Source organism: Miscanthus floridulus, chromosome 4, assembly GCF_019320115.1.
Source record: "Miscanthus floridulus cultivar M001 chromosome 4, ASM1932011v1, whole genome shotgun sequence".
In the NCBI taxonomy this organism is placed as follows: domain Eukaryota; kingdom Viridiplantae; phylum Streptophyta; class Magnoliopsida; order Poales; family Poaceae; genus Miscanthus; species Miscanthus floridulus.
In genome coordinates this window covers 16,693,985-16,718,349 of record NC_089583.1, presented here as the reverse complement: position 1 = coordinate 16,718,349, position 24,365 = coordinate 16,693,985, and the positions used below count along the sequence as shown (strand labels likewise).

Sequence of the window (24,365 nt, the reverse complement as noted above, 5' to 3'; positions counted from 1 at the left end):
CGACCCGGGCCAAAAATTGCAGCCCTTGTCCGCCCAACGTGCAGGCCCGATTAGTCCAGATCGGGTTTTCGGTCGCGTCTGATCGATTTATTCGGGTCGGGTAACTCGTACAAGGCACGTCATCATTATTTTTTTCCCCGATAACCCTGCCACGTCATAGCATCAAGCTCATCTGCGGCTGCCTACTGCTCTCAGGCAGTTGGCACTGGCACTCCACTTTCCACCAGACGCAAGCGCCGCCCCCCTCCGCTCCGCTCCTTCCTCTCACCCAGAGCACGGCGCCAGCTCCGAGGCGAAGCCGGAGGAGGACGGCATGGCGCGGCGCGAGGCGGCGAGGCTTCTCCGCCGCCTGGGCCCGCTCGCGGTCGAGTCGCCGACGCGAGGTGAATTGCTGATTAAAAATTTGGGGGGCTTGGTGCGCCCTGTTCGCTGTTGGTCCGGGTGGTGCTCGTGCTCGTGCCCGACCGGGGAGCTGCTTGCTGTGGGGCCTAGGTTTTGTCCTGGCGACGGCCGTAGTGCGTAGAGCGGGATTTTTCGGCGTTCGGGTGTGGGATTACTTCAGTGTTGGTGATCTGGCATGGTTCTGTTGCAATCGCGCGCTCGTTCTTCGTTGGTTCTAGCTTCAGGCCTGGTCCTAGTCATCGGGGACTCCTATCTGTTGGTGTTGGAGCACCAAGCTAAGCTGCAGATGCTTCATCACACTCGACTCTGTTAATAATTACTAAGTTACCAGAATAACAAGACATATGTTGCAGGTGTTTGCTTGATGTAGCCTGTGTTGCCATGGTGGTTAGTGATTCAGCTAGCGATGTAGCATCAGAATGCAGCTTCGAATAGAAATTGATATTTTTTTTTCATTTGGGGCCAGTTTGAGTAGCAGAGTATTAATTACTAGGTTGATTGAAGAGCTGGTAATGCATGGTGTACGCCAATCTTTGACGTAGTTACTTAAATATATTTGCATAAGTGCTTGTTTGGTTGGTTTATGACATGAAGAATATGTCAGGTTCACAAAATATTTCGGATTAGTTAAATAACCCAATAAAAATGCCACCAGCCGTGTTGTCTGTGGAGTAGTACCAATCTTTAGGGCTTGGGCATTACTAGAAGTAAAGAATGACAGCAGTAGTTTTTTTTTTTTTCTTTCAGTGAGGATAGTGATAGCTTTAACAGTACAGAATCAACGATTAAAGTTTAGTGAGAATTTTAGCTTATGATAATCTTTACTGTGTGAATACAGACTGGTAACTAGATACCTTTGATGATCCCTGTAAAATTTAAGAAGTTGTGATTTTATGATAAATTATGCTTTTCAGGCATGCCTCATAGTCAACATGAATCCGCAAACCGCATTGTGAATTCTTGTAGAAGATTCCACTGGATTCCCAGTCTACAGCGCCCTCTGTGTGGACCTACAACTAGTGGGGGAATATATGAAGGCCAAAGCAGTGCTAAGAAGGCTTGTGAAGTTCAGAAGCGCACATTTGGTTCTGCTGCAACACACATTCAGAGGAATCCAGCCTATTCAGAGCTGAACTCTGATGATGTTTCTTACTTCAAGAGCATCTTGGGTGAAAATGGTGTAGTTCAGGATGAAGACAGAGTCGCAGTTGCAAATGTAGATTGGATGGGTAAATATAGCGGTGCTAGTCAGCTACTACTGTTACCAAAAAATACTACAGAGGTATTTCATCAGCCAATTTAATTTCTTGAATAGAAAAGTAGTTACCATCATTTTAAAATAGTTTACTATTGTTGTTCAGCCTTTGTGTACAATGTGTAATTTCCTCAATGATCATTAATTTTCTAAATTTATGAAATCACCCTTTTGCATATACCAGGGTGTTATCAAATCCACGCAAATAACATATTTATGCTGGTTCTTTAAGTGGTTCACATTTTCTTTGTCATCGGCCTGTTCGTTTGGGCTTGTTTGGCTTATAAGCCATGGCTGAAAGTACTGTTGGCTGGTTTGGTGTGAGAGAAAAATACTGTTCGTTGGCTGATAAGCCATGGCTTATAAGCCAAATACGACCAAGCGAACAGGCTGACTCATGAAGATTTTTTTAATCACTGCTATTCTTGTTCAGATGCAAGAAAAGAATTAGTGTGCAAATTCTTTATTCAAACATTCTGTTTCCAGGTTTCTAAGATTCTTTCATATTGCAACACCAGACGATTGGCTGTAGTTCCACAGGGTGGCAACACAGGTCTTGTAGGTGGCAGTGTGCCTGTTTATGATGAGGTAAATGTATTTCTAAAACTTTTTAATCTGTGTCAGGAATGAGATGTTGGAATAATATTCATTTTTTGCTAGGATCCGTCCTATTATTTATGCAAATCATAACAACTTCTCTTTGTTGTTAACTAGAAAAGGCTGAGCTATTTTGCTGCAAATATGTGGGCTATATATTTACATGGACCGACCAGAACACCAGATAAATTGTGAAATATGGAAAAAAAAAGATCGCATAGACCTTGTTCAATTTCAGTGTTATGCTTAATGTTATCTTTAGTATTTTTTTATTATTGTTTAACATCTCTCCCATATTTTGTATTCTTATGCTTGTTGATGTGCCAAATTAGTTTTGTTATCTATGCAGTGGTTCTGCATTTGTAGTTTTTACTGTTCATAATGTTAAGGTCCAAGATCACTGATTAATGTTTTATGCCCTTGTCTGCAGGTGATTGTTGGCCTCTCCGGAATGGACAAAATCATTTCCTTTGATAATGTGAGTACAATTTCTTGTACCTTGCATTTTGTTGTATTCTCATTAGTTGCTTCTTCAAATGCATCCAAGGGTCACGATAAATCCTTGAATAGTTTACAAAGGTACCAACTTCTAAGTCTGCTGTGTGTTGCTAGGTAAATGGTATTCTTACTTGTGAAGCTGGTTGTGTGTTGGAGAATTTAAGTAACTTCGTGGAAAATGAAGGGTAAGGTTATATTTCGCAGTTTTCCCCTAGCTGTTTTGTTCTGATTTCTATTCCAAAGTCTTGTGCTGGTCTGCTGGATATGCTACTATGCTTTATTCACAGATAGTGTGTTAAGGTCTCATACTCATTTGTTCTTGCTTGTGGAATCGCTAATGATTGTGACAGGTTCCAGAATATTTTTCATTCCCTTTAGTTCAGTTTTTATAAGATCCTTTTTTGCGACCCAATAGGCCAACATAAAGTCTGTAACTTCCTATGGTGCATACATACTGAAAATACTTGACTAAATTTGTTTATCTTTGTTTTCTGAACAAAAGAATTTACAATCATGAGCTACCCTTTAGAGAACACCAGTTCTTTGGTTTCCATGCTAGTAGCCTAATTGGTCTTGAACTCTTGATCTGCTTCTCAGGTTTATTATGCCACTTGACTTGGGAGCGAAAGGTAGTTGCCACATTGGTGGGAATGTTTCAACTAATGCCGGTGGCCTGCGTTTCATACGCTATGGTTCACTTCATGGAAGTGTACTCGGTAGGTACACGTATTGATCTTATAATTATAATTTTAACACAAAATACATGTATTTAAACTCTCAGGGATCTGTACTTCCCTTTTAAATTATGTTTGTTTGCATACAGGTCTTGAAGTTGTCCTGGCTGATGGGACTATCCTTGATATGCTTACTACTTTAAGGAAAGACAATACTGGGTATGATCTGAAGCACTTATTTATTGGTATGTACTGAACGTGATAACTACTCCACGACCACTGTGAAAGCAGTATTGTTTTTGCAACACCGAACAGTTAGTGAATACACAACTTATCGTTCAGGAAGTGAAGGCTCACTAGGAGTAGTCACCAAAATATCAGTACTTACGCCTGCGAAGCTTCCATCAACTAATGTTGCATTTCTTTCCTGCAATGACTACAAAAGCTGCCAGGTTCATTTGCCTTGGCATTCTCTACTCTTTTTTTTTTACAAAAGTTAATTTATTCAATCATTTCTATGCATGAGGTCTTCAATAGTGATTACTGCTTACTGATTGTGTTCCCAGAAATTACTGCTGGCAGCAAGGAGGAGCTTGGGTGAGATCTTGTCCGCATTTGAATTCATGGATCATCACTGTATTGATCTGGTACTTACATATGAAATTCTTTTTTAATTAAGTTGCATCATAGAGTGAACTAAGGCCCACAAATTTGTTATTTATCATCATTTTAATGTCTAAGCTAATAACTAAATTGGACCTTCCTCAACTTTGCCACACATTAGACCCAGCTTTATGCCACAGGCTGACATTTAGAACAGGGGATGACATTGTGAATCCCTTGCTAGGTTGATCAGTTTGATGCGATAAAATATGCCTTTGATATTCTTATACATCAATAACCCTTGAAAAGAACTTGATTTTCTAAGGTGCTCCTGTATACATTATACAATGAAATATTTCATTATTTTGTCTGCTTTGCATATTTAGATTGTTTTTTTGATATATTGTTTATTCTGGAGGCTATGCGACATTTGGAAGGAGTTCACAATCCGTTGCCTGCATCCCCATACAAATTTTATGTTTTAATTGAGATAACAGGAAGTGATGAATCATATGACAAGTAAGTTATTGTAGAAATAGAACATGATTCAACATGATCATTTGTCAATGTTTATGACAGTAGAGGTTATTACTGTTGCCCTTTGATTCTGATTTATCTGTGACTATTGCTAATTAGAGAGAATGTAATACCTATTTTACTTTTTTTTATTCATGAGATTTATCAAATAGTAAAAAAGTTTCTGCTTGCAAGAAGCTTTCTATCTTTGTACGGATTTTCTATATTGACATTACTTTGGTGAAATATTATAGCATGAAAGAAATTTTTGTCCTTTATGGATATGGACTAGATGAATAGATGATGATTTCTGTAGCATGTTTTCGTCTGAACATATTTATTCTGTGACCTGATAATTGACATTATTTTATTGGCATATGCTTGAGAGAAAATTGGCAATTGCTCTGTGGAAGATCAATTATCATGCCAACTTGCAGTTACTGAGATTAGGCTGTTCATCTGTGTATCTTGTGCTTAAAACTTTTCTAGTTTCTCATCATGCCTTTTTTTCTGGCTTTCTTTTGTAGAACAAAACTGGAAGCATTTTTGTTGCGTTCAATGGAAGATGGTCTAGTAGCTGATGGTGTTATCGCGCAGGATATCAGCCAAGCATCAAACTTTTGGCGTATCCGTGAGGTTGTCATCCTATAATCAATACTCGGTTTACCTCTTATACGGTTATACCTTAATGTTGACCGATGGATGTTATGTCTGTGCTGAAACTTGTCAACCATCAGTATCAAACTGTTCATGTGCTTAGTGGTAGACTGGTAGTTCTGTACTAGCATGTAATGGCTAAATTAACACAGATGCTCATGATTTGAAATAAGATGAATTACATTTTTTTTCTTTGGAACATGCGGTTTGGTTTTTCCAGTTAAATCATTCAAACCTAAAGCTTCAAGTGCCAGACCAACTTTCAAATGCACAAAAATGGACCATGTAGCGATAAATCTTAAGATTTTGCTTCTGTTGTTGTTCTTGCAGGGTATATCAGAAGCATCTGTCAAAGTTGGTGCTGTGTATAAATATGACTTGTCCATACCTGTAGAGAAGCTCTATGATATTGTTGAAGAAATGCGCTGCCGTCTTGGTAATTGCGAGACTTGATCTACAAAAAATCTATGGGCTTCCAGTTAACTTAGTATGTTGGTTTTCTAGGTGATAGTGCAGAGGTATTGGGCTATGGCCACCTTGGAGATGGGAATCTGCATTTAAACATTCTATCAAGCAAATATGACGACAATGTATGTCTTTTATATCAATTTGGATATAACTTGGAAGTTGGATGTAGATTGTTTACTTGTTTAATGCCTCAGTGTCTTGAGATGGTTAATGGATAACCTTATCTTGTTTCTTTCCAATCGAATTTTAGACTCTTGAACGAATTGAACCATTTGTCTATGAATGGACTTCAGCACAAAGAGGAAGCATCAGTGCAGAGCATGGTTTGGGGCTAATGAAAGCTGAGAAGATTCACTACAGCAAATCACCTGAAGCAGTAAGTTTTCCATTGTCCTACCACCACTTGCACGAAGCATGTACATGATGAGTTAGGAAATGACCAATCATACTGAGTTGTAGACTTCATCGATCGAATTGCTACTTTGCTTGTGCATTCAAGCTACCTGTTTGCTTGGCAAAACTTATTAGATAGGTCATATGAATATCTGAACACGCCAAGGCTTGTGTGCACCACCTTTTTTTGCACTCTTTTGTACATTATTACAGAACAATAAAATGTGCTTTTATGGGAGTCGGTAGATGCTTAGGTCCTTCCTGATTTGAGTAGTCTATTGGTCCTCCCACATGTGTCTTAGTTCAGTAGTCAGAACTGTTTTTAACTGTCCCAGTAGCTAAATACAAGCAATGAGCTAATGCACGGTTTTACTTTAAGAACAATGCGCATATTTGTATCAATTGGTTAGTGTTTGTAGTACTAGTACATCGCTAGTAACTCGACTACGCAGGATAATTCAAGTTGCCTTGCCCAACTAATGTTTCTGTTTTCATTAGGTGCAACTAATGGCCTCCATCAAGAAGTTGCTGGACCCCAATTCGATCCTGAACCCCTACAAGGTTCTGCCGCAGTCTGTACTGTAGCTGAAGGTACTCTGTTATCGGCAGTATGTACTATACCGTAAAGGTACTTCCTGTAGTTGCAAGGAATTATAGTTAGTTCCAAACTAATATTTTCTTCCCAAACTAATGAAACTAATTGGTTCATGTCAACCCCCGCTGCTTCCGCCACCCGCAGCAGGTTAGTGACCCTTTAACTCACTGATGAGCTTGTGTCTGACCAGACTAGCCGCCTGATGCTTGAGTGAGCTGAGCAAAGTGAATAATTGACAAGCTAGTGGTCGAGGACGCAAACGACAATCAATGCCATTTTTGAAGTGCGCCATCGTCGTGCCAGCCTTGCTTTCAAGACTCGAAGAAAAAGTATTACTCCCACCACCAGTCGGTGTTATGTGACGCCGACAGCTGAGTATAGCTAATAGCAAGTCAACATATGGCTGTCCGAAACGTCAAAGGATTTTTTTTTTTTTTGAAAGAACAAACACGAGTTGGTGCTCATTTCATTTCATTGATAGAGAAGGAAGATAGAAGGTCCGTTTTTAAGCACTTCGTTGTTCCAGCTTGCTTAAGACTACTTTCATCAAAAAAGAATTTGACCCAGACGACAAGTGGTTAAATGGATTAACATAAACAGTTAGCAAATAATACCATTTTTTTTTTGGAGCATCCATCGTGTCACATGGAGATTCATACTTAGATCCATCACCACCTAATATTATTGTGAATACAGTCCTTTTTATTTACATAGACGATAAAAAGTGCTCCAAAGCAAACAATATCTGTATATGTATTTTTAAAGGTGGTCCTCTTAACAAGGCTGCATCTAAAGCTTATTGGAGTAGTACCACCTCTAAAAATCTACTTGTGACTTACAACGTGTGATCATAGTGCCTAGCTAGGGCGGCTGGTTCCGGTACTTGAAAATGTTTTGCTGGTTTTCCTTTGTTTTCTAAAAATTATTTATAGAGACGGATATCTTTAAGACATCCATTTTTATTAATTAGAGATTTAGTTAAAGCAGTTGTTCAAGAGGATTTTTTTTATCAAAATCTCAATTCATATGAATATTAAAGGATATAAAAAGGACTCTTGGAGTTGCACTTATTATATACCTAGATATAGGATCTAGATACACTAAAAAACAAACGACCTATAATTTAGATCACAGATGGATATATGAATTATGATGTGCCCCCAGCAAAGACTACTCTTTGCACCTAGACATCTAAACCAAGAGCAAGTACAGCAAACACCACGCCAAAAAAGAAAATTACTGCTACTGTGGTACAACTTTTTATGTTTCTCTACTATTTTAAGGTCTTGTTTAGATTCACATGTATTCATCTCAATCTACATGCATGTGCTGGAGTGCATTATGATGAAAATTAAACTAAATTGTATCACAATCCACTCCAACACAAGTAGATTGAGGTGAATACATGTGCATCCCAACAAGGTCTAAAAATAGAAGTTGGTGTTATTGCATCACCGCCACCCCCGTCCCACCATCACTCTAGGGTCTGTTTGGATTTCCTCCTCTAAACTTTAGAGGAAAAGCTCTAAACAAGAGGTCTAAAGTTAGCTCTAAACTTTAGTCTACCTCACGTTAGATCTTTAGAGCTCAAAAGTGAACTAAAGTGCTCTAATAAAACTTTTAGAGCTCTAAAGTTTAGAGGGGGTGATCCAAACATGCCCTTACTCCCATAGTTTGTGCCATTCAACAATAAGCTGGCTAAACTATTTCATCTTTTAAATGTTGTAAACCTGTAAAAGAAACATGTGAACTGATCATATTAACTACGTGGCAACCAACTAACCTTGACGATTTCTAACACTATTTAAAATCTCTTTTCTTTTTGGATTAACGACTTAATGTTATTCTTATTTCTGATGACATTACCCCCAAGGCATTATCATGGAAGACATATCTTGCACCCTAATGTAAGGTGAGCAAAGCTGACTTGGACTCCTATATTTACACGGGGCATCTCATCGACATGCTATATTATGCATACCTAGATTTATCAAGATTCTTGTTGTAACCGACTAGAAAACCGTCATGTAATTAATCTGATTAGGACTGGGACTATATATAAGGAGGCTAGGGAGTCCCTGATCGATATCACCTCACGCCTCAGCATAGGCTACCAACCCTAGTGCATACCAGCATAAGATACACAAGCAATACAAACATCATCATACACTGGACCTAGGGAAACTTTTGTCTAAACCAATATAAATATGTATCTCTTGTGCTACCATCTGGATCTTCTATGTGTAACATACCCCAAAATATTGCCAATAGTAAAAACACTAACTGTTGACGCGCTAGGTAGGAGCTCTTGCCCATAGATAAACATGAACGGATCTAGATGGCTTCCATCACCAACTTCATCATCGACCCGGTGAGTCGCTTGTCATCCCCCGACGTAACGCGACACCACTCTGCATTACTCAATGCCCCACATCATCCTGTAGCATCACAAGGCCTCCTGAGGTGTCACGTGCCATCACTCAGCGCATCATATCTCGCGATCCATCTAATCACTCAGAGTCCTGCAGCATCCCTCGACATCTGCGGCGTAATCAGACATCATCCCACTATCACTCGGTGTCATACGCTAGACATCCCGCGATGTCATTTGACATCCCACAATGTCACTTGGCATCCCTCAACAGACACTTAAACACTCTGCTGCCATCACTGGGCTCAACCCAAGTCAGTCATGATGCCACCCACAATGTTGGGGCTTGACCACTCAGTCAATGCAATGTTGTCGAGCTCCACCTAAGTTGGTTATGCCCTGATGCATCGCCAGGTTTGACCCTTATATCACGTCGCGGCTGACAACATCATTAGGCATGTTATCAAATTAGCTAATAAGGACCTGTTTGATCCCTACAGATAATAGTGATATGCTAATAATTATCTCTTTTAGATCCAAACATATATAGATAATAGACTAGCTAATTGTTAGCTAAATGCTCAACTAATAATTATCTCACTAGTTGAATGAAAGCAGCTAATAGGTGGACCCAACATCCCCAACCTTATCCCTTCCCTTTTGCGTGACGACCGCAGCGGAGCACGTGGAGCCTAGGGAGGGCGCAAGAGAGGGGAAAGAGGAGGAGGTGGGCTGCAGTGGAGAGAGAGAAGAGTGCGCAGAGGGTGGCCTTTTGAGCTCCCCTGCCGTCACCACCAACGAGGAGGAGGCCGCAGTGGCGCAGCGGCAGCGGCCGATCCGGCGAGAGAGGGCCGAGTCTCGGCGGCCGGCTGGGAGCCCTCGAGTCCCCGCGAGGAGACGACGCATGACTTATTTGACACAACTTTCAGCAATGCCTTTGCCCCTGAGTGCGTGCTTAGTTTATCGATCGTCGCTCTGTAGGGTGTTCGTTGGCGAGTCAATTGGACGGTGGCGTGATCAGTGGAGCGTGACACGCGAGCGTTAGGCCATGACGCGCGGACGGAATGGAAATGGAATCATCATGTGACACACGTTGCGTGCGTTCTGGAAACTATACCAATCCCGCCTCTAAACTAGTATTTTCAACTGCCCAAGCTAACTGCTTCCAGCGTCATTCTGAATCTAGCTAACCCCTGTCCATTGCACATAATATATTTGCCAAAAAAAAAGTCAACCCCGTCTCCGGAAATACTTCAACTGGGTTAGTAGGCTTTATTTGAAAATCGCAATGAAACAAAATATATGCATGTTGTGATACCTGGGACGTTGTGATTGTGTGAAACGCATTAATTATATCCAGGGCAAATGTGCAATTAGCTCTGGATGAACATATAAACCTCGTGCTGAGACGCAAGCTTCTGTCAGTGAGTAGCTAGCTTAGGAGCAAAAACCGCACCATGAACTCGCCCTCGCAACCCCAGCTGCTGCACATCCTACTAGTCCTCATTGCAGCAGCAGGGGCGGCTCTCTTGATCCAGCTGCAGGCTGCCGCTGCTCAACAGCAAGATGAGCTGCCGATCACGCGTCCAGGATGTCCGGATAAGTGCGGCAACATCAGCATCCCCTTCCCGTTCGGCGTGAAGCATGGCTGCTTCCTCGACGGCTTCCAGGTCACCTGCGACCACTCCTTCCAGCCTCTTCGCGCCTTCCTTGCCACGGGCCACGGAGGATCAGACAGCGTGACGATTGTCTCCTCCTACTCGGTCTCCAAGACAGGTAAACCTTCCTTCTTAGACCACAACAGCTCTTCTGTCGCCTTGCCAGTCGAGCTCATCGGCATATCGGTCGCCAAAAACGAGCACGGGCATACGGCCCAGTAGCGTCCGTCTGCAGCACCAACGCCACCGGCGGTTTCTTGAGGTATTCGTTCACCACTCTGGCGTGGGAGACCGAGAAGCCAAAGGGCCTCCTCGTGTCGCTGACGCGCAACGTCCTCGTCGGCGTAATCAAGGTTTTTTTTATCGGCCAAAATTCACGGAAATTTTCAAAATTTCTTTTCTTTCCACAGGGTCCGATAAAATTTGACATTGGCCAAATTTTTCCCTTCTTTCCTGCTTCCACACAGACAACATAAATTCAGCCGTGCGACAATCCCACACTATAATGTTTTATTCTTATTTTTATCTGTGAACAAGTGACGTTTAATAGCTTAGGAATAGTTTCAAGTCAAATTCTATGGATTTTTTTCAAAACAATTTAATTTTTTTTTGAATTTGGTCCGATATTTCCGATATATCTTGCTTATCCTATTTATCCATGACCTCCGATAGATTTTTATTTCCGATAATGAAAACCTACGGCGTTGGCGTCGAAGTCGAGCCTTATGTGGTCAGGTTCAACAGCTCCAAGGTAGACGACGGCTACCTTGTCTCCTGCCGTTCAACCCTTGAGGAAAACCTGCAGCTCGCGTCCAATGGGTCCTGCTCTGGCCGGGGTTGCTGCCAGGCCTCCTTGCCCCAAGCGCTCCCGCTGCCGCTCACCGGCGTTGCAGTTGCCGTTCCCACGAGGGACCTGAATACGTATAACCCTCTGTGGGCAACCAACCCGTGCTCCTTTGCCATGTTGGTGGAGGATTCATGGTACAACTTCTCCACGGCGGACTTGTACAGCGACACCAGCGACAAGTTCCCCAGGGGAGTGCCCTACGTGATCGATTTCGCCATCAGAGACGGCGACAAATGCCCGGCGGAAGGCCAGCAGCCGCCTCTCGGCTACGCGTGCGTCAGCGGCAACAGCTCCTGCGCCGACGTTACCGATGGCTACGTCTGCAAGTGCTCGAAGTACTATATATGAGGGCAACCCTTACATCCTTGATGGATGTCAAGGTACGTGGTAACGTTTTTTTTTACTCCAAGGAAATATATTGGTAAAATCTATTTTTCATCCTCCAACTTACACGACAATCCGATTTTCAAAAACATAATCGGCCGGGTATGTCATGTACTAAACGCCCTCCGACCGGGGAAACTGCCAAATTTGGTCATATATTGCTTTACTTTTTGTGTAAATTCCCTTATTGCCACTATAAATTATAGGACTTCTCTGAATGTCAGTCAAATATTCAACTTCCCTTCAGTGCCATCGTATGAAATTTGTGTTTCCCTTACTGTCATTTCTGTACGGTGACACCAATGACAACAGGGCCCCACAACTTCTCTGTCATACTATATTTCTTCATCGGAAAAAAAAAGGAAACATCGGGCAACCGGGCAAATTAAAGCTTGCGGCAGCTTGCGCAAGGCTCGCGGTGCCGCGCATGCAGCCGCCGTGGTGAGCTCGCGGCTGGCTAGGGATCTCGCAACCTCCTAGGTGCGCACGGCCTTCGGGGCTAGGGCGCCGGGCCCTTAGCTGCCGATGAGGCAAAAAAGCGTAGGTGCGCGGGGTCGTCCGGTGAGGACCTGCATCTTTCACGGGAGGGGTAAAACTGTAATTCTTTACAAAAATAGGTTAACGGCAATATGACAGAAATGCCAACTAAAGGAATGCAAATTTAATAGTGATAGTCAAGGAAAACAAGAAATTTGGATGGTATTCATGGAATCCACAAATTATAGTGGCAATGAGGGAATTCACTTGGTTTTAAAGGTGGTTTCTACTTTCTAAAAATAAAAAGTAGTTTAATCTCTAAAAAATCAGTATAATATTTTAAATTAATATCATGGAACTAGTACCGAATTTTTTTATAAAAAAATATTATCTATTTGTTTATGATCTATTTAGAGTTATTTAGAACTTATTTATTTTTGTTCCTGGCTTTATTGTTCATAGCCATGCTCATTATTTAATTAAAACAAATAAGAACCAAATACTGCATGCACCAACAGATAGATAATAATTTTAGAAGAAAATTATTAGTGGTGGTTTCATTCTTATTATTTTAAATTATTCAGTTATGAATTATTAGAGATTAAACTAGATTTTTATTATTTTTAGAAAACAAAATTCACCTTTTAATCTAGCTAGAGGACCGAATTATTTGTCCGGTTTTGATAGTTGGACGGTGTGTGGTATCCGACTTCATACTTCAAGGTTAAAAATCAGACATCCGTGGAAGTTGGAGGCTGAAAAAAAAATGGACTTTACCATTAATATAAACATATAAGCAACTCATGCTTGGGTTTCCATAACTGCTTCGTGTTTAATAACTTAATGTTTATTTTTGTGTCCAGACATCGATGAATGCAAGCGCCCTGATTTGTATCCTTGTGATGGGATATGCAAGGATAGAGTTTTAGGGTATGACTGTCCATGCAAACCTGGAATGAAAGGCGACGGGAAAAAAGGAACTTGTCAAGCGGTATTCCCCCTAGCAGCAAAGATGACTGTAGGTAAGCACTAAGCTAAGCATAGCTCAAGACTATCTAATTATAATCGACGGGAAAAAAGGAACTTGTCAAGCGGTATTCCCCCTTTTCTATACACACCTAGAATGCATTTTTTTTAGGTTTTCTTTGGTAGCATTATTGTAAGTTTCATCCGAGGAACTAAAGATACCTCCAAACAACTATGAGAAAAACTGCGTCTTATTTCCGGGAAAATACATAGGAACTAATCTACATTTCTATATCATGGATGCATAGTTTCGTGGTAGATCTCAGAATCTGACACGTGGAATTACCATCACTACTGGTAGGCCCAAGATTGAGCATGGGTATTCAAAAGGGTAGCCTAGAAGGAGAGAATTTACTATTATGTTTGTTGACTTATTGACTAACCTAGCATAATCTATCGATCACTGACATTATTCCTGTGAATTATTGACTGCCAAACTAAAGGAACATGGGGGATGATGTTTAGGGGGTGTTTGGCGGGGCTCCTCTGGAAGAGCCGGAGCTGTTTTCTCTAAAACGGCTCCGGCTCCACTGTTTTTCACTGAAAATGGCTCCTTCTTATGCTTTCTATAAAGCGAGACCAATGGTCTTTGGTCTAAAAATGGCTCCTTCTAAAAAACGTTTGACAGGGCTCCTCCGGAGGAGCCGGGGAGGAGCCCTGCCAAACAGGCCCTTAATTGGATCGTTCGTGCATAGGAAAAAGGATATTTCTAGATTAGTAATGCCACTTGTCACATGCCGAAGGTGGTTTATATGAAAATTTGGTATAGAAATTTTGGTCAGCAGTCTCATTTCTGTTCTTTTTTGTGTGTAGTCTCATTTCTAATTAGGAGGAATGTTTCGTCATCACGAGGCCACCTTGTTGCACGAATCTCCTCATACTATTGGAACTCCATTGGTTGCAACCAATGCTATCTAAATTCTGAATCCCATCCTACGATATGACACAACACATTACGTTTTATTTCCATTATTAAATTTGACCGAGTGTACCCTGTATGAGCCAAATATCAGAGTTTGCTCATAATAGGAATATGAGTACTCTAAGAATAATACTGCTGAAGGATGAATACAATTCTTGCCTCTTAAAAAAAAGAGAACTATTTTCCATGGTTTTAGTTTATGTCTAGGATAACCTTCATAATATTTGTTTACTAACCCTTAGCATAATCCATCGCAAACAATATTCCTATAAATTATCAGCCTCAAAAGGAACATGTGCTCTAACTGTTATTATTGGTTCAGCAGAAACGGGTATATATAAAAGAGTTGAAGACGCAAATCATGTTTCGACTTGCATATTGAAAACTTATTCTACAAACTGTTTGAGAAAAATTCTTGTATCATAAAAAAGGGCATACTCTTATGGTTCTTGCCATCATGTTTATCAAATCAAGAACTGACAGACAGATCCAAAGGAAAAGTAAAACTTCATGGACTTGTATTGAAAAATAACACAAGAACCACTTCTTGGTGCGCTGTTGGAGTTGTGGGGGCATGACTCTACCCACCAGGTTCAAATCATAGTGCTCACGTTTATAGTGTAGTGGTCTCCCTTGTGTCTTTCTATTGAAAAATAAGAACAAAATGAATCAGATTTATACCACTACCAAATAACAGCATAATTGCATTCTCAATAAACATCACTAATTACACTTCCAATCCACACTGCCCTGTTTGAAGGGGTTCATATATGGAACGCCTAGAAATTATACTCGGAGCAGAAGATTCAATTAAGCGAGATTCTGAAGTGACAATTCACCTCTCCAATTAATAGGTTTAGCGAGAGCATTTATAACACGACCCAAGTAAGCCTTGCTCATGGGTATCTGAGCAATTCTTCCTGTTGCTTTTACAAAACTTCCCTCTTGTATCATCAACCCATCGCCCATTAATACAATCCCAACATTTTTGGATTCCAAATTCAGAGCAATACCTCTCGTCCCTTCTGCAAATTCGACTAATTCACCTGACATTATTTCACCAAGTTGTTGGTGTTGTCATCAGCCGCTCATGGCAAGAGCTCCAACGCTAGCTTTAAAAAATATACAAAAACCATTATTTCTATTTTACTACCTCACACAACAATACTAAATTAGTTTTATAACCGTGCAGACGTGATAGGTGGTTTCTTTATCGTGGCGGTTCTGATATTCCTCATTCTTCTTCGCAAAGAGAAAAAGAAGATGAGAGAGTTCTACGAAAAGAATGGCGGGCCTATACTGGAGAAAGCAAAAATGATAAAGCTTTTTAAAAAGGAAGAGCTTAAGGGAATTTTAAAAGAGAGCAATTTAATTGGAAAAGGTTGCTTCGGTGAAGTTTACAAGGGCCTCCTTGATAATAAATTGGTTGCAGTAAAGAAGCCCGTCAGTGGTACTGTGCTAGAGAATGAACAATTCGCAAATGAAGTCATCATCCAGTCTCAAGTCATTCACAAAAACATCGTTAGGCTGATAGGTTGTTGCCTAGAAGTTGATCGCCCGATGCTTGTTTATGAGTTCATCCCCAGAGGCAACCTTGAAGATATTCTTCACGGCAACAAGTCTGTGCCTCTCAGCATGGATGTGCGTTTGAGTATTGCTGCACAGTCAGCAGACGGTCTAGCTTATATGCACTCAAAGACCAATACTAAAATCCTACATGGTGATGTTAAGCCAGCAAACATACTCTTGGACGACAACTTCATGCCAAAGATCTCCAACTTTGGCATATCGAGATTGATTGCAAAAGATAAACAACAGGCAGAAGAAATCATTGGTGACAAGAATTATATGGATCCAGTATATAAGCTAACAGGACTCCTAACAGCAAAAAGTGATGTCTACAGTTTTGGAGTTGATCTTGGAACTTGTAAGTAGGAAAAAGGGTGTTAAGGACACGCACTCTGACGATAATACCTTAGTAAAGAATTTTCGTGAAGCTCACAAAGAGAAAAGGGTACCCGAGTTGTTCGACGATGAAATTGCAGTGGCAACGATGAAATTGCAGTGGCAAGCAATTTAGAGCTTCTTCATAGTCTAGCAAAGATCGCTTTAGAATGCCTTAACCCTGATGTGGATCAAAGACCATCAATGATACATGTGGCAGAGCAACTACTTCTATTAAGTCGGTCTCGTAACCTGTAAGTTGTTCGCTACAAGTTGATGCACAGTTGCACGTCAGTGTGAACCGTCGAATAAGAGAGAGGCAACTATCAGTGTGGCAACATGTATTTTATTTTAATTTATTGTCATGAGCAGAGTCCCTAAAGTTGGAGGCAGAGGTTGTCTTCTTTGATTCGAAAACATTTTTTTATCGTACCTTGGTAAATTTGTTATGAAATGTTATATTTGAAGTGATCCAACATCTGTACTAGTTAATCAAATTTCTCCATTATTTGGCATTTGAAGGAATTCTACTGTACTGTTCAATTGTCTATCTAATTTTATTTCAACTAATCTACTAAGTGATTAAATGCATGCATTAATTAATCAAATTTCCTCCATTATTTGGCATTTGAGGTACAATTCATTTGTTTAAGTATAGTGTCTTTGTGACCCCATTCTAGTAGTCATCTCATTAGTGCAGCCACCCACACACACACGGGCTGTTTTCTTGGTGGCCTAGCTGGCAACTTGCCCACAGCCCCAGGAATCGGATTTGGGCATTTGGGCAGCTTCCCAGCCAGCCCCAAACGTACAAAATCGGAGGCCTAGGAATACATGCTGAGCAAAGCTGCCTGGATATCAAGCAAACAGGCCTAGATTGCAAGCAATGCCTAACTGGCTAGTCTCTTTTCTGAATTCCGTGGAAAGTACCTGTTTTCCCCGTGAATTCCCTATCAAGTACCGGAACTCTTCTCCCTGAATTCCTCATTCCGGCGTTCCCACACCACCCGTACCTACAGAGCAACATCACGCCCAAACTTTGGATACTAGCTAATTGGAGCTCGCAGATGTCATCCGGATGAGCAACGCTCAAACTTTGGATACTTGCTGTTGTGGACATCTTATATGCTATAGCAGACGCTATCCTGAATTATACTGCCATTATTCGAATTACGATGTCCTGCGAATTCTGGAAGTCTGTGTAACACGTGAAAATGAGGAGCGACATGCATATACACCAACCAAAAAGCGTATTTCGCACTTCAATACTGTAACTTCCAGCCACGTTCACAGTTTCTGCTAAGAGGACTGGGGATCATCGCTTGTATGGTGAACACATCGTTCTCTTCTGTGTGCAATCCACCTTCAATGAATAATCAGTGGCACCCAATTAGATTTAACCGTGAACATGCCGCCATAATCTTTAAACGAATAACCTTCAAATCAAAGAAAATTTAAAACATGGAATAAGCCACAGAATTGTTTCCAGGGCAATTCACAACTACATTGGACCCAGCATAAACTTGATGTGTTGCATATTTATCGCAGGATCTGAAACGCAGAAGTTCAATCAGAACTGATTACTTCTCACCACGAGAAGCTGTAAGCCAGAAATCAAAGCAAACAAGCCAGATGCATCCGCTGATCTGCACCAGACATCGCAAGTAAATTTTGAACAGAACGCATTCATCTGCAGCAGGAAAGTACCATCACCTGCCTGCATTAACCACAGCTTTCTGAGCTTCACATTCTCATCATCTTACACCTTCCAGATTTTAGACCGGCAAACTCAATGGCATCAAGAGCTGAACAAAGTGCTGATTGCCCGGCAAATAAATATCAGAGCAAACACCCATTTCCACAGATGCCGCACAGCACATCTCAGCATTGTTGGTGCAAAGTTATGCAAAATGTGGCACAGCTGTCTCAGTAAGCAGAACAGGCTAATTCAAAGATCACATACTGCAATTAGTTCATTATTTAGTGCAAACTCCAAGTAATTACACAAACATGCCGAATGAACCAGGACCACACTGCCTACAGATTATGGTACCAACATACTAATAACTCGCATACTGAACCATTGTCTTTGGAGACTAATAAAACAAACTGCACTGCTGAATAACTAATCGAAGGATCAACCTGGCAAATATAAAATACTGATGCATAACTGAAAATACAGATATCTCTGTTCTGCTTCAAGGAAACATTCTTCAGTAACGATCATCATAAGCACGAGCTGCCCCTCCCCTGCTAGGACGGTCATATGGAGCAGGCCTATCTCGGTAACTCCCACCAAAGCGAGCAGGCCCACCACCGCCACCGCTGCCGCCGCCACGTGAACCACCTCTGCCATAGCCACCAGTGCCCCTCGGATCATCACGGTAGTAACCTCCATTGGACCTCCCTCCATCTCTCTCATAGCTCCTTTCTCTGGCAAAGCCACTGGACGCATAACGATCTGCACCACTGTACCTGTCACCAGAATAGCGGTCTGCTGCTGGCGCATAGCGATCACTAGCATAACGATCACGCCCAGCACCATAATAAGTATCCCTGCTGTCTACATAGCGGCCACCATCATATCGATCATCATCGTAGCGAGCCAAACGATCTGATCCTCCAAAGCGGTCACCACGCCCCCCAGTGCCACCACCATACCTTGAACCAGGAGAGTACCTTCCAGTTCTACCACTTCCATCTGAATAAGGGCATTCACGAGCCCAATGTCCAGGGCGGCCACATTTGAAACAATCATCACTTGCTGCTGGAACTACATCACCTCCACTACGATATCCACCTCTGGCACCAGACGAGTAACCACCACCACCACCATATCCATAGCCATCATCAGAGTTCCTAGGTTGAGCTTTGTTCACAGAAATATTACGGCCATCCAGTTCTCCATTATGCATTCCCCGAATGGCAGCATCCACAGCCCGAGGTTCTGAAAATGTGACAAATCCAAATCCCCTCGAGCGGCCTGTCTCCCTTTCCACTACAACCTATCAATACAATGAAAATGAACCAATGGGAAGACAGAAACTATATATAATAGTGAGCAACCAAAAATTCTATCAATAGGAACAACATGCAAACTAGGGTGATGTATGATATCAAACAGCTAATGAACATTGTGCAAAACCAGTGAAATCATCCCAACTGTACAAGAGTTAACAGTCGATCCTTATGCCACAGCTCAAATACTGTATGCAAATCAAAATCTGCTGTGACCATCCACTTGGTTAAGAACACTAATGATTACTACGGCCAAAGGTCAGAAGTCAGAACTGAAGAATCAAGCATGTGACCACAAACGACATTGATGAGTCTGAACACTTCCAGGTGAGGACCATGTGCTCCAAGAACCAGTATCCAATCCAGAAAACTGAACTGAGACCGATTACTTTTGGTCAGTTGTATAGGCACAAAACTAGAGGTGAACTATAACATGACCAGGTAGATTTTAGTTACCCTGCCATATCCTTCAGAATCAGAAAAACAAATCTGGAAGTCTAAATGCAATTTTTTTTTATTCCTGGCTTTTCTTTTGCATGAAGAACTAAGCATTTCCATTGCAATGGGAAATGCACAATGGACACGGGGAATAATGCTCTTTGAAGCAGATGTAGGCACAGATGAGCATACAACACTCTTCAGCATCACCATTTCTGCCTCACTACTGAAAGGAAAAATGGTTTCTCTGCCTTTCTTATCAAACTGATCCAGAAGAATGAAGCAACAAAATTTTGCCACAAGTGCAGTCCAGCGCTGGCAACCATGTTTACTTCTGTGGAGTTCATTAACCATGCTGGTGATGATTCTTTTCTGTGATCTAAACCATGCAGTTATCTTAAGTACTAACATGGCAAAAACAGGTCTCTGGTTCTGTCCACAAAACAGAGCACATCTAGCAAAACTGAATCTAACAGTGTATATGCCTCCAATTGATTTTTACTGAACCCATCACCACAAAAATGCTAAGCAGCGAGCTCAATTGATTAGTGAATTTCTTTTCCTGCAACTTTCCTAACTTCCTAACATATAGAAATGGAAGTGACTGCGGCCTCTGTGAATCAGCAGCTGCTATTAGATTGAAATTGTAAGACTAAAAGAGGGAGGAAAAACAAGCCCTAACATACACAAATAAGAAACATCACTTGTTCCAGTTTATTGATATATAAATTCTTTTGACCATTACTGTGTTTATCAAACAATTTCAACTTGCAACCATGAGGTTCAAATGTCCCTTGATACAAACAACAAAATAGAAATATGTGCCTTTACTGCAAGGGATTGCCATTATTTAACTTAGCATGCACATTATGTATAATAGTAATAATAACTTTACTAAAGTCATGAGACACATTTCAGTTACCTATAACTAGGAATGGTGGAAACATAATCAGAATGGTGACAACAGACAACTAGTAACAATTCAATAAAACTCTATGTTCTGGTAACCAAATTAAACATACCCAAGTTAAAACAGTTAACAAGCAGTTTAATCATCTGTTTCCCCCAGATCGAACAAAAAAATATATTTTAAGTCTGTAGTATTTCTGTATCACAAAGAAAATTGTTTCATTTTCTACAGTATATATAAAAATTATATCTGCAGGTAGGATTCATTTTCTACGGTATATATAAAATTATATCTGCAGGTAGGATAAAAATTGATCCATATAACGGGGTGATCCCCGAAAACAACCTTATTCTATGACTCCCTTTGTTTGGGAGGAGCACATCCGTCAAACCACACCAAAACAGGGTACCCCCCAACTAAACTAACTACAATCCCCTCAAATCACAAGCATCACGGCAGGGCAGAGCCGTCGCCGTACCTGTGCCTCGATGACCTTGCCGTACTGGCCGAAGGTGCGCTCGAGCGTGCGCTCCGTGGTGTCCCACGACAGCCCGCCGACGAAGATCCGCCCCACCTTGTCCTCCGCCATCTTGGGGCCAAGTCAATCGGAACCACCTGCACGGCAAACCAGCAGGTAAATCCCATCAGGAAAACCGAGATTCCGCAGCGATCCGCGCAGCGCAGTAGCGCGAATCGCGTCCCGACAAGACGAGGCGGGGAGAGGTGGCGGCTGCGGCTCACCTCGCGCGGAGACCTAAGGTTGCTCGGATCGAGGCGCGAGGCGGCTAGGGTTTAGAGAGAAGAAGGGCGATGCGAAGAGCCGATGTGAGATGGGAAGCGAAGGGAGGTATCTGGGGAACCGTATCTGGAGCATCCTATATATCTGGGGGATGGGCCGCACGCTACAAGCACGTGTCGTCCGAATGGGAATTCTTTTTCTTGCCCCCTTTTTCCCCCCTTTTGTTAGTTTTCATTTCCTAGCAAGTACTAGTACATATATAAATTCAGAAAAGGCACTCTATCCTAAAATAGGTGTCATTCTAACTTCCGGAGAAATCAAACATTTTTAATTTTAATCAAATATATATAAACAAATATTAATATGTATAATACATAATTAGTATCATTAGGTAGATGGTTAAATATAATTTTATAATAAATTTATTTGGAGATATAAATATTGCACATATTTTCTATAAATCTAGTCAAAATTGAAATATTTGATTGGTACGTATTCCATAATGATCTCTATTTTAGGACGGAGAGAGTACTCTCTTACGTGCCTAATTAATGGTCTTCTTTCTTTTCTTTTTCCTTGTACTAACGGTTTCATCTTGGGTATTCTGGAGTCTTATCCGCACACACGTGCTACCATTCCGACAATATATATAAAATCATTAACAAAAAGAAAGAAATGCCAAAAGACATATATTCTGATATGTTTTCAGCCAATTTGAAATGGGATTTTAAAATAGGTGCTTTCAAGATTGCCACACGTGCAAAATACTAAATCCGTTCTAAATTATAAAATGTTTTGGCATTTTTAGATACATTGATTTTCCTATGTATCTAGACATAGTGTATATCTATATGCACAACAAATACAACGTATCTAGTAAAGCCAAAACATTTTGTAATTTGAACGAAGGGAGTAGCATTTAATTGACTATATAAATAGTCCTTTCTAATGTTTTTCCTTTTTTTGTTTCAAACATCTTTGGAACACAAGATTCTAGAAAATGCAGAAATAGAAAAAAGGAAATAATAGAATGTTAATCCTATGAATCGGGAAAACACAGAAAAACTACAAGACTGAACGTTTGGATGGAGCGTAGAAAAAAGCATAAGGAATTCGATGAGCGAAAGACACAAAAGGAATTTTTATGAGGTTCAATCTATTGGTAAAATTTCTACAAAATCCATTTACAGGAGCATAATCCATTGTTCCAAAGGGAGTTTATAGGATACTTTACTATACAGGATTTAACTGCTCTAGAATTCCTTCATTTTTTTTCTTTGTTTCAAAGGAGGCCTTCATACGCAAGATAAGATAGAGTGCATTTGCATTCGAAACTATGCCAAGTAGTTTCATCTATATGAAACTTCTTTCTTCTCTCTTTATCATTTCGTTACTTTGTCAAGTAAACACTAATATGGCAATAATGAAAACGAAATGTCCATTTTCGATCAAATAACGTGTCCTGTGCAATCTTAACCTCATCATAGGGATCATAGCAGTACATGTGATTGATTCAAATCGGCATATATTTCCGCTTATATTAGATAGAAAAGGTCTTATATTTTCCATAGTTTCAAATGTGAGGGACTAGAACTACGTCTAAACCCACAATAGCATTAGTACCAAAGACAATCTATTTTCGCTGCGTCTAGCATAAACCCTTTTAGTAAGATTAAATTTTAAATATTTGTGGTCATTATACAATGTTGGCTATTGGATGGGCCAGTTTAATTTGAAAAAGTAAAAACGAATTGGATAAATAGGTCATGGGCTTTGTTTGTCGCTGGTGGAAAACTCGGGCCATTGATGGGCTGCGCCCAAGAAACGAGAGAAAGGGCAGAAGTTTAGAGTTGGGCCGGTCCAGGGAGGAGAATGGAGGGAGAAACCAATTTTAGATTTGATTTAATTAAGGATTTGGAACTGGAACTCATTTGAATCCCACTTAAACATGATATCTATAAATCATGGTAATTTCAAATTGGTCCCCAAGAAAATTGGATAGAATATTTTGGGGGATTTATCTTATCTTCATGAAGCACATTTTATCACATGCACAAGGAGAAGTTATATGCAATTGACTTTCAAAATAATTATTTAGAGAGTGAGTTTCATAAAGATTCTTGAAGATGCTCTAACCCCGGGATGTTTCTAACGATGGTTTCTACAAAAGACGTCATAGAGCAACAACATTTTACTCAGATGTAGCGCAGTGTCACCTAAGGGCGTGATTGGTAGCCTTCCCTGTCCAACCTGTCTCGCATCCCGCGTCCAGGCCGAGGCAAGGCATAGCTGTTTGGTTGAATGTGTCCGCAGCGCCACGAAACAAGCAGCGGCTGTTTGGGTGCAAGAGATTTCTGAGCACCAGTACACATGGGTGAGCCACGGAGCGCGCGCCGTGCATCGAGCGAGCCAGGCTCGATGGAAACGAACCCCAGCCACGTTCCTGCTCAGCCTGGCCCGGAAGGGAATCTAGCATCTGTTGAGCCTGGCTCCAGATCCGGTCCAGGAAACCAACCTGCATCAGATGGGCCAGGCCGGTGCCTATGCAGGCACTGAACACGCCCTAAAGTTCGATCTAATTCTCTCAACTCAAATTCACGAGTCCATTTCTCGTCGACGACGTAAACTGCCTAGTTCCACTCAGGTTGGATTTAAAAATTAATAGTATGATTTTGTTCTTTGGAAATGTCCCACGGTTTGCAAAAGAGAGATGCGTCTCGTACCGTACGTCCAAACACGGGCCAAATAAAACGCACCTGGATAATCGACAACACAAGCACAAGAACGAAAGCAATTCGTTTGACAGAAGATCAGGTCCCAGCCGGTTCGGCTCACCAATTTGCAGACAAGTACAATTGGTTGTAGTCAATCAAACACTAGCACGTTATTTCCATCTTCAGAGTACGGTCATCGAAAAAACCCTGCTGATTCTGAATACCGCTGGAAACCGACCCCAAGAAGCTACGCAAATGC

General features: G+C 41.2%; 2 protein-coding genes and 1 pseudogene across 7 annotated transcripts; 2 read left to right on the top strand and 1 right to left on the bottom strand.

Annotated features, from left to right (window-relative positions):
• The first annotated feature begins 184 nt into the window (after positions 1-184).
• LOC136551036 (probable D-2-hydroxyglutarate dehydrogenase, mitochondrial) lies at positions 185-7,262 on the top strand. 6 transcript variants are annotated; one of them, XM_066542635.1, is made up of 16 exons: positions 185-383; positions 1,317-1,684; positions 2,144-2,245; positions 2,685-2,732; positions 2,867-2,937; positions 3,350-3,468; positions 3,576-3,671; positions 3,769-3,878; positions 3,993-4,073; positions 4,448-4,548; positions 5,073-5,181; positions 5,533-5,638; positions 5,707-5,792; positions 5,921-6,046; positions 6,562-6,654; positions 6,849-7,261. In XM_066542635.1, the coding sequence occupies exons 1-15, from the start codon at positions 314-316 to the stop codon at positions 6,646-6,648; spliced, it is 1,680 nt and encodes a 559-aa protein (XP_066398732.1). In that variant the 5' UTR covers positions 185-313; the 3' UTR covers positions 6,649-6,654; positions 6,849-7,261. The 6 variants fall into 6 exon arrangements, with proteins under 6 accessions (XP_066398732.1, XP_066398729.1, XP_066398731.1 ...); XM_066542632.1 differs by having other exon boundaries at positions 6,562-6,691; XM_066542634.1 differs by having other exon boundaries at positions 6,562-6,691; positions 6,806-7,261.
• Positions 7,263-10,486: 3,224 nt separating this feature from the next.
• Positions 10,487-16,754, top strand: LOC136548127 (wall-associated receptor kinase 1-like; annotated as a pseudogene).
• Positions 16,755-18,247: 1,493 nt separating this feature from the next.
• LOC136549477 (glycine-rich RNA-binding protein RZ1C-like) lies at positions 18,248-21,506 on the bottom strand. Its single transcript, XM_066540772.1, has 3 exons — positions 21,395-21,506; positions 21,132-21,268; positions 18,248-19,292 (listed from the first exon to the last, which is right to left on the bottom strand). The coding sequence occupies exons 2-3, from the start codon at positions 21,240-21,242 to the stop codon at positions 18,501-18,503; spliced, it is 903 nt and encodes a 300-aa protein (XP_066396869.1). The 5' UTR covers positions 21,243-21,268; positions 21,395-21,506; the 3' UTR covers positions 18,248-18,500.
• Between the last annotated feature and the right edge of the window lie 2,859 nt (positions 21,507-24,365).

Excerpts from the sequence above, each read along its gene's own strand:
- LOC136551036 (XM_066542631.1), top strand. The coding sequence starts at position 314 with ATGGCGCGGCGCGAGGCGGCGAGGCTTCTCCGCCGCCTGGGCCCGCTC. Across the intron at positions 2,938-3,349 it reads AACTTCGTGGAAAATGAAGG|GTTTATTATGCCACTTGACT; the intron begins GTAAGGTTATAT and ends TCTGCTTCTCAG. Across the intron at positions 4,549-5,072 it reads AGTGATGAATCATATGACAA|AACAAAACTGGAAGCATTTT; the intron begins GTAAGTTATTGT and ends TTTCTTTTGTAG.
- LOC136549477 (XM_066540772.1), bottom strand. The coding sequence starts at position 21,242 with ATGGCGGAGGACAAGGTGGGGCGGATCTTCGTCGGCGGGCTGTCGTGG. Across the intron at positions 19,293-21,131 it reads GCAAGGTCATCGAGGCACAG|GTTGTAGTGGAAAGGGAGAC; the intron begins GTACGGCGACGG and ends TTGTATTGATAG.